This window comes from Pelobates fuscus, chromosome 5, assembly GCF_036172605.1.
Source record: "Pelobates fuscus isolate aPelFus1 chromosome 5, aPelFus1.pri, whole genome shotgun sequence".
Lineage (NCBI taxonomy): Eukaryota > Metazoa > Chordata > Amphibia > Anura > Pelobatidae > Pelobates > Pelobates fuscus.
Window position 1 is genome coordinate 327,524,194 of NC_086321.1, and position 10,837 is coordinate 327,535,030.

The window sequence follows — 10,837 nt, forward strand, 5'->3', positions numbered from 1 at the left end:
GCTTCCTCTGCTCTCAGTGGTCAGGCCCCGCCCCCCTTGAAATTCACTTTTAATAAGCATATGAGGCTGACACAAGAGTGTGTTAACCTACAAATATTTCTCTTTTCTAGGCACTCAATATTGTTGTTGTGTTTGAGTGTATAATAGAGCTTCACATCATTCTTACTCACAGTAATGTGTCTTTAAAACACCGCTGCCCTTGGCCACACCACCACTCGCTCCGCTAAAATTGAAATGTCCCTCTTTGTCTTTTAGAAATGTTGGCAGGTATGTTTAAAATTGTGCTGCAGAAAATATTTAGGTGTTGAGATATTTTGCCACTTTGGGAGCTAGTGACTCGCACAAGATTAACTACAGTTTTACAAAAACAATTGAACATTTGAAAAGCGAAAAGGTGCAAAAACTCTTTGCCTTTTCCAGACACGGTCTGGATGTTCAAAAGGAATGCTAGAATAATGTGTATTGTAAAATTCTGCACAAATGTGTAGATGCAATGCCAGATAGAGTTAAAGCAAGTAATCCAAGTGGTGATCATACTAAATATTGAGAATTTTTGATTTACCATTTGTACTTGTGTGTGTGTTTAGTCATTCAGTCATATCCGACTCTCCGTGACCATATGGACCATAGCACGACAGGTACATCTGTCAGTCAACAACTTCATATTCGTGGCTGCAGTGACCTCATCTATCCATCTCCGTCTCTTTGTGTGCCTTCAATCTTTCCCAGCATCAAAGTCTTCTCTAGAGAATCCTGTCTTCTCATTATATGGCCAAAATATTTGAGCTTCAGCCTCATGATCATAGCTTCCAGTGAACAGTTTGTCTTAAATTTCCTGTAGTACGGAAAGTGGTGGGAGCTGATCATCAACTGCAGACATGCCCTGTCCGACCCACCACCTCACCTGGTAAGGGTCTACTGCTCCATCTGCCTCCCCTTACCTATCTGTTTCTCTTCAGTAAGGAAGTAGGAACCACCCAGTCACAACCATCATCAACTCAGGAGCCAGCAGCTGTTTCATAGACCAGACCTTGGTACAAACCTGTCGCCTGCCCATGTGACTAAAGTCATACCCTTTGTCACTGTATGTAGTGGATGTGACTCCAATCAAGACAGGACCCGTACTACATGAAACAGGTCCCATCTGCCTCCTCCTTGGTCACCACAAAGTGACCATCAACCTAGATATTGTACCCTCACCGATGTTTCCACTCATCCTCGGCCTTCCCTGGCTTTGCACCCACAACCTGGTCCTAAACTGGATAAAATGCTATTTTTTTCTACTTTTTGCACCACCACTTGCCTGAATAAGACACCTATGCACCTGCTCACTTTGACCCCCAGTCCTTGAGTCACCTTGCCAGACAAATATAAGGAATTCCAGGACGTCTTCACAAAGAAGAATGCTGATCAATTACCCCCGACACGCTCGTATACCTGCTTCCAGCCGCTCCTATCCCATATGGGCGCATATTCCCTCTCGCAGAAGCTGAGCTCAAACATCTAATGGATTATATCTCTGACAGCCTAGCCAAAGGTTTCATCAGGCCATCAACATCCCCAGCAGGAGCAGGCATATTCTTTGTTGGCAAAAAAGATGGAGGGCTGCATCCATGCATCAATTACCGTGCCTTAAATAATATCACCATAAAAAAATGATATCCTTTACCTCTGATACCAGAGCTCCTAGATAGGTTAAGGAAGGCAAGAATACTCAGGAAGATAGATCTACGAGGTGCATATAAACTGGTCCTTGTCCGTGAAGGGGACGAATGCAAAACGGAATTCAGAACATAGTATGGGCACTTTGAGTACCTTGTCCTGCCCTTTGGGCTGTGTAATGCCCCGGCCACATTCCAACATTTCCTGAATGACGTCTTCTGTGACTGGATTCCTTCATTGTTATCTATCTGGATGACACCCTGGTCTTCTTCTACTGCTGAACACAATGAACACATGAGAAAGCCTCTGTCTCCGCAAACATGGACTGTATGCAAAACTGGGAAAATTAGTTTTAGATGGAGAATCCGTGGAATTTCTGGGATACATTATCACCCCTGGGCAGATACAAATGGATTCTCGCAAGATCAGCTATCTTGCAGTGGCCCATATCCAAAGACAAGAAGTCTACACAGCGTTTCCTGGGATTCGCCAAGTTTAGAAAAGCTTTTTCAGAGGTTTTTCTCAAATATGCTCTCCCATAAGAAACATATAAATAGTCTTGCAATGCCTCAACAGCAATTACAAGCGTGTCAGTATACATAGAAAAACAAAACATTTTGCAGAACATACACTGATGCATCATAGATATTAGGCAACATATGATTGTATGGCAACTTGAGGGTACAGCACAATTGTATAGAATAAGATGATAATCAAGCTAGGCAAACACGGCTGCATGCAGAGTTAGTGACTTTGTTTTGTCGCTGTACCACACTGAAAGAAATTAAAAACTTAAGATGAGAGAAACAATAATAACGAGTTGCATGACATTAAACATAAATTTAACATAGAAAACGTCATGTAGGCATCCGCCAACGTCATGTAAAAAACTTAACTCAGGCGATGGGTCTGTAGTTAGAATCAGCCGACTTGATGTGGCACGATTGATGGTTGTGGTCTTCACTTCCGTTGGTTGCAGGCCACTGTAATTGCTGTTTCACAGGCTTGGCACTCAGTAAACCAGAGCACGGGCTGGGAATACCGCAAACTGCGTTCTGAATGCTAGGATTGTGGGGAAACTGTTATTGAGGCCTGCACCTACCACGTGCTCCCTGCTCCCCGAGGCACCCTGCCCTTTTCCCACAGCAGGGCTAAAGGCGGTAAAAAAAATCTGCATGCCTGGAGTTATATATCCCTGGTGTTGGGCAATACAAATTCCACATATCTGAAGAATTGTTTTCCATAACAATTAACATTATGTGAGTCTCTGTTAATATGAAACTTTCTCAATGCATATACATTTTTAACCTATACTAGTCAACTAACTATTTAATTGTATTTAATAAAAATTCACTTCCCTCTTGTCTTCATCAGTTATTACCGGGGTGCAGTAGGAGCCCTGCTAATCTATGACATTGCTAAACATCTGACATACGAAAATGTGGAACGTTGGCTCAAGGAGCTGAGAGACCATGCAGATAACAACATAGTCATAATGCTGGTTGGGAACAAAAGTGATTTGCGGCATCTCAGAGCAGTTCCAACAGACGAAGCACGGGCTTTTGCTGGTACGTTTCAAATTTTATGGATTTAGGATGTAGAATGGCCTGACATATTTAGTATTTATGATGTAGGAACATTTTCATGCATCTGCTATACACATGGAAAAAAGACCAGGCAAAGAAAACCAATCCAAACTAAATAAATCAGGTCTACTGAAAAATTTAACTCGCAAGAACCAATATGGTGCTTGACTACATACAGAAGTCTTTGACAAACAAAAATCCAGGATTTTCCAAGAAGTATTAATGGTCATTTCAATATATAACAACAGTGTCATTTTCAACTCTCCAGTTTCATGGTGGGGTAATTACTCAAAATTAGCATTTTATGATACCTATAATTCTAATCAATCATCACAACTGTGGCACAAACATATAGACACAATATATCTGAGACAAATCAAAGCAAGCAAGGCTGGATCATTTATGAAGCATCTTGTTTTTGTTTTTATTAACTCTCCTATTAGATTGAATTTGAAATTCACTTTGGATTCCTCAGAATTTTTACTTTAGTAAATAACTCTGAAACAGTTATTATATGTTATATAACTGTACAGTGTGTTAAACATAAATAAATAGCTGTTTGCCAAATTAGATTAAGCTTTTTCATATTCACTCACATGAAAAGTTGACAAAATTATTACTTGCGATTCAGATCTGTTGGTGGATTTTCCACATTAAAGGGGACACTATAGTCACCAGAATAACTACAGCTTATTGTATTTGTTCTGGTAAGTAGAATCATTCCCTTAAGGCTTTTTGCAGTAAAAACTGTTATTTCAATGATACCTCCACTGGCCACTCCTAGAGGTGCTTCCTTGGGCAGTGCTGCACAATGTGCAGCACTGATATTCAGTGTCTCCACCCTCTGCATGGAGAAACTGAACTTTCCTCTTAGAGATGCATTGATTCAATGATCAGGAGATGCTGATTGGCCAGGATTGTGCTGGCTCTGCCGCCGATCTGCCTCCTTGACAGTCTCAGCCAATCCTATGGAAAAGCATTGTGATTGGATTTTGTTCAACACCTCTGATGATGTCAGCCAAGCAGGCAGATCAGGGGCAGAGCCAGCAGCACAAGACTGGAATACAAGTAAGATTTTACTATATTTAGGGGGGCAATAGGGTGCCAGGGGTTCCTGACCCTCTGGTGTTCCTTTAAGCATATCTGAAAGCACTTATATTTGGCTTTTATATAGAGTGTTAAAACACTCGTAACAGATTAAATTAAAATCCTTATTATAAAGTGTTTGTGTATATAATAAGTGCAATTATTATTCAATTTAAAGTGCAAAACCTTTTATGTAATTGTTTTAAAGTTCTTATTTTCCACATTATATGCTTCATATAAATAACCCTGTCATCATACATAATATACGTTTAACATGTGAAAAGTTGCTAGCAAGTGTGTGCTATCACAAACTCACATTTGGGAAGAAGTACACATTCCGTTTAGTTAAGATGGTAAAAGTTAAGATGATCTGCTATAAAACACTTCAACAGACTATACAATTTGTGAAATATTTACACATAAGGAAGTTATAAGCAATTTTAAGTGCAATGATCATGTCTTGATTTACACAACTTGGAGTGTGCTGTTGTCAGAATGTGGTAGGATCCAAATCACACTGATCCAGAACACAACTAAGGATAGACTAGCCGTGTCCTTAGAGTGCCCATGTTAACGGTGGACAATTGCAGAGGTCAATGATAGGATAAAACTGTTATTGAGGCCTGCACCTACCCATGATGCAGACCACCTATTTTCCTATGAAAATAGGATAAACTGCGTTCAAGCCAATGTCTAAGGAGTACAGAGGTCAGAAGTAATGATAAACAAGCCAAGATTTGGATACCAGCGAAACTGAATGTGCAAGACCGCACTATTGGGCTACCTAGAACCACAAGATAGCAACAATGAGTGGGACAGATGAGTATAAATAGACAGGGTTTGTTTCCTTTTGGAAAACGTCATTTTAGAGTTCCAGAGGACTTGTGGACGGTGCAAAAGCGAGATGGATTCAGTCCGGCGAATGCATCATACGGACCTGAATTTGAAGGCATGAATAAAAGGATGTGCTGAGATAGTGTGCAGCGTCCGGCAGAACGTAGATTAGATGCAGCCCTTTTTATCATGATGCAAGTAGCCCCAATAGTGGGAGAGGGAGGGACATAGACAGATATATACAAGTAAAGATTAGACTAGTTAAAGACAAAACAGGCCACAATGAATTTACAAATTATGGCTGTTGTACATAAATTAAAGGGACACTATAGTCACCAGAACTACAGCTTAATGTAGTTGTTCTGGTGAGTATAGTCAGTCCCTGAAGGCTTTTTAATGTAAACACTGCCTTTTCAGACAATGCTCCCCTGGGACACCTACAGTTGCAGTTACTTCCCGTGTCAGTGCTGCACAGTGTGCAGCCCTGATGTTCAGTGTCTCCACGCTCTGCATGGAGACACTGAACTTTCCCCATAGGAGATGCTGATTGGCCAGGGCGGCATTTGGCTCCGCCCCAACCCGCTTCCTTGGTTGAGATCATCAGAATTGACAATCTCAGCCAATCCAATGCTTTCCTATGGGAAAGCATTGTGATTGGCTGAGATCATCACTTCTGATGATGCTAGCCAAGGAGGCAGATAAGGGGTGGAGCCAGCACCAGCGTACCCACGCAGCGCTGGAAATAAGGTAAGATTTTAGTATACTTACGGGTGAAAAGTTGGGGCTTGGTGGACTAAATAGTGATTTTAACAAGTTTAGGGTCTGGAGTACATGTTTGTGATCCTGACCCTGTAGTGTTTCTTTAAATATGAGACATATCTACAATTCTTTTAACTGTGCTAATGTTGATATGATATCCCTTTAATTACACCATATCCTACAAAGGATGGACATTTAGGATTGGCTCCCCATATCCTTGAACCTGTTATATAATCAAAACTTTGCAAAGGTGCCATTCTTTTGCCATCTCTCTTTCAAAACTGTACCACATTGCTAGTACATATGCATAATGCACAAGACTAGTGTATATGCATAATGCACAAGGCTAGTAGGTCTTGTTTCCCATAATTCATTCCAGAATCAATCAACTTATTCTCAAAATATTCATTATAGTGCATCTCTTCCAGAAGAACAATTAGGCAGTTGTAAACAATATTCTACACTCCTTTTTCATTAGGTTAATAATTTCCAGTGTTTATGTGGGAAGTGTTACATTAAAGGATAACTGTTATACATTTTTAACGTTTCTGGTCATTTGTTCTGTTTAGTATGCAAAAACTAGAAACGGTATTTATGAAATAGTTGTGCTCTTGTATTTTTTTTTTAACTTTTCCGATTGAGGGGAAAGAAAGGGGAAGAGGATAATGATGGGAATGTAGTGAGAATGGGTGAGAAAAGAGGGGAAGGAAAAACGGATGTCGTATTTGGTAAAATGAACCAAATTAACAAAAATCAACAGTTGTAACATATTGTGTATATACATGGAATGGGGTTTATTTGAGAGTTCCTATGGGGAAAAAAAGAGTGATCTTAAAATGGTTTGGAATATCTGGGGGTTTGTTCTGCATGTCGGGCAGTATTTGGAAAAGGTTTTAGAGTTGAAGTTTCAGTGTGGGATGCCGAGGCATGTATGGTGGCCATAGGTTTAAAGACAATTTGTTAGTTTCACTTTTGCTGTAATTGTGTGTAGTCAGCCCATCTTTAATTGTTATATTGCATATGGTATAAAATTGTAACATTGATCTTTTTCTCAGTAAACATGCAAATATTTATGTTTGTACAGAAAAGAACAACTTATCATTCATTGAAACCTCTGCACTGGATTCTACTAATGTAGAGGAGTCATTCAAGAATATTTTAACAGGTAAACAAGTTCCTCTGACATATCTTATGGGGGGTAGGGGGGGAGGGGCAGAGGAAAACTGTAGTATTGGAATATCTAAAGTGTTCCTTTAAGACTCTTTCAATATTATCCTTTAACAGGATGGAAACTGATAAATGAAATCTAATGCTCCAATGGTTTTGGTATGCACCATATCTAAACATTACTACAACTCTCAGTCATGTATTATTATTATTATTATTATTATTATTATCACCAAGGGCACTTTAAAAGTGAATCCATATGTACAGCAGTTGGTTCAAACCCAGATATCAGCAACCTTCCATGTAATTCTCTTTTACAAGTCCCAGTAACTGTGTTTTCCTCTTCAATCCTCCAAATATATTCAATTAAACAATAATAAAAATAAAAAAATGTATGTACAACAATATGAATATAGAGCTGTACGTTTTGAATTTTGTGTAGCAACAACTTGCATTTTAGTCATTTTGATACTATAATACAATATACCTATTTCTTGTTTACCTAATAAAACAAAACCCACACAGATATCTTATGTAACTTTACAGAGTTTAGAACGGTGTAGTCTTCTAGCACAATGTTGAATTTGAAATATTTTTCAACTGCTTAAAATTTTTTATTTTTTTTAAATGTATCTGTAGTAACAGATTATTCCAGGCAAGTAAGTCCCAATATTAAACTTATACCCACTAGCTGCTACTACCTAATGCTGATAACATGATATTAAAAATGTAATTGTAGTAAATATTGTTCAAACAGCAGCTTATGTGGGTCATTGTTTGCTGCATCAACAATTTCAGAAATGTATCCATCATATTCATAGTGTATATTTCAGATTGAGAAAATGATCTAGTTTCTATTGTAACATTGTTGCTGCAAGGCTGTAATGGTTATGGTGTTTGGAGGAACAATCCGGACCCATAAAAACACTGTAGCTTGCTGAAATGCTTTATCTGTAAATAGTGCGTCCTCTTTTTCCCCCCATTTTATAAATAGAAATGAAAACTTTTATGAATTAACCTTGTTACACTATATGGCTTTCATGTAGAAAACAGGTCCCGTTGCTTCCTGGTTTATTTAGCTCAGTGGATCTAAACTCATGAGGAGCGCAACTGCTCAGAGCACCTGCCTTGAGCTGCATTGTGAAGTCTGTGATTGGACAGCCACAGAAAGTCTGGGCAGGGTTAGAAGAGAATGGCTTGCAAATGCTGCAGACACGAAAACTGCAGCTTTAAAAAAACTTTTTTAGATATATACCCCATGAAAAAATGCATAAATAAATGCATGCATGTTTCATTCATTTATATCTATTAAATCAAGCATGTCAAACTCACGGCCCACAAGGACCATCTTTGCGGCCCGGGGAGCCACGAGTACATACTGGTGTTATAGCAGAGTAGGCACCTGTTTTTTCCACATTGCAGGTACCTACTCTACTAACACTTACCCAGCCAGGGAGGAGGGCCAGCGAGGGAGCTCAGTGTTCCCGCTCCTCACTGCTCCCTCGTGTGCGTCATCTGTAGTGAAGCCGGGCGCCGGAATATGACGTCATATTCCGGCGCCCGGTATCACTAAGCCGCGCAGGAGCAGTGAGGAGCAGATAGAAGGACCTCAGGGAGATGCCCCACATCGGCTCCAAAAGGTAAGAAGCAATAAAGAAAAGTATGTGTGTGCAAGAATGTGTAAGTGTGTGTGTGTGAATGTCAGTGAATGTGTGTCTGTCAGTGAGTGTGTGTCTGTCTGTCTGTGTGTGTGTGTGTATCTGTCAGTGAGTGAGTGTGTGTGTGTTAACAAAATCATATTTAAAAATAAAGAAGTGTATCTGAGATGTTTTGATAACGAGAAATGTATCTGTTATTTGTTTTGTGTTCTATAGAAATCTACCGCATTGTGTCACAGAAGCAGATTGCGGACAGGTCAGCCCATGAAGATTCACCAGGAAATAATGTGGTGGATATCAGCGTTTCTCCAACCATGGATGGGCAGAGACCTGGCAAACTTCAGTGCTGTCAGAATCTCTAAGGATCTTTACGAAGCCTGTTGTTACATTGGAGAGATATGAACTCACATTTAGCTCTGGCACAACTGCGGTTAACCCACTAAGTGCACCAGAGGCCTCAGCAAGCAAGTGCCATGGTTAATCTCACCTCACCCCAGTTCAGTGTCAGTTCCCATGGTATGGCTAACTTATATTGAGTATTGACACCGCGGATGCTGAAGACACACCGGCTGAAAAGACAAAGTTTAAATCTTTGGAAACTGTGAAAACGTAGCATCCTTTACTTTGAACTTGACAAAAGTGATAGCTGAGATACCAGTAAAGTCATCATGTGATGTTGCATATCTCTGTCATGTGACAACTTGCTGCTGGTCACAAAAGTTAGCCTTCTTTGGGGTACAGTTATGTAAGTTGCAAATGCATCCCTCTCATATGTGTTCCATTCACTGTAAAAAGTACAACCAAAAAAAACAAGAAATACAAACAAAAACACTTTAGCTAACACTCTTATTATTTGTACAGCATATACACACGCCATTTTAGAAAACCTTTTCTTCTCATAACATATGAGTAAGTCCCAACTGAGTTATTTAATATATATAGGTGTTGCAAATACAATATTGATAGTAGGTCTCATGACTTTAGGTTGCAGATGGCAACTCCCAGTTCTTGGTCTAATGGTTTTTAAACCAATGAATAGCATTAAATATTGGTGAACTTGATGTTGCTAATGCGGAAGTGAAACTTCGGCTTTAGCAGTTACAGCAAGTGTGGGCTTGGCTGTGGGTGTTTCGTAGACCCCAGTTCAAACTTCTGTAATACCATATGACCAAGAACTAGGGTACAGTGTGCCCACAACCTGTGGCACCGTAACCAGTACAACGGCATATTTTGGGTATGATGCCTACACTGCTTCTTTAAGGTATTTCGGGTGCAGCATACATCACATCAGTTTTCATTTTGTGGTTGTGCTGTTGTTTAACAAAAACACTGTCTCTAACAAACATATCCCATTGGTAGCAATTAGAAAATATTATGCTAAAAAAAAAAAAATGAAACCTATGTTATTGTGATGATCTCATTATTCATTTTATACATATGGCCCAATAAACAACATCAATGAACATTTTAAGTTTGATGGCATATGGGGATATTTGACTTGTCCGAAGAGAATGTATTATTAAATAAAAGAAATAAAACACAGCTTTACCAGTGTGTCACCAAGACAGCATTTATTTTGAGGGTTCATGTTCACAGACCTTAACAAATGAAATCTCCATGTGTACATTTTTTGTGCTAACACTCAAAACACATTTTGCCATTTGGCATTAAGGTTACCATGACCAACTGTAGGCTCACTAATTTGAGTGTGAACGTTTTGGTTTACTCAGATTGTCTTTCAATTTCTGATTGAAACTACAGTCCTTACTCAAGGGTTTTTTCCTGTGATTCTTATCTCCTTTCTTGCAGTAGATGTGTCCCTCAACATAATATTATTGAGTATAATGAGGGGCCACATTGATGCAAGATACATTAAGGGATGCTTTGCAAAGTGTTCTGAAAAGCGATGATCAAAGGAACATTCCATATACAAAAGAGGACTTTAGCATGAGGTGCTTTATGTGTGAAAAGTGTATTTCATTTTACAAAAAGTGCAGATTTCAATAGAATATTTTTTTATAAATTAACTTTGTGACCCCCCACCCCGGCTGTCAGACAACTAGTCATGAAGATTTAATAAATTAA

General features: G+C 39.3%; 1 protein-coding gene across 1 annotated transcript in view; it reads left to right on the forward strand.

Moving 5' to 3' along the window:
• The window catches only part of LOC134611605 (ras-related protein Rab-11B-like), a 31,228-nt gene extending 21,525 nt beyond the window's left edge, over nt 1–9,703 (forward strand). Inside the window, exons 3-5 of the mRNA XM_063455656.1 lie at nt 3,037–3,230; nt 7,012–7,092; nt 8,969–9,703. Coding sequence (XP_063311726.1) covers nt 3,037–3,230; nt 7,012–7,092; nt 8,969–9,114 — 421 coding nt within the window. The 3' untranslated portion in view covers nt 9,115–9,703. The remainder of the gene's footprint in view (nt 1–3,036; nt 3,231–7,011; nt 7,093–8,968) is intronic.
• Nucleotides 9,704–10,837: the final 1,134 nt, after the last annotated feature.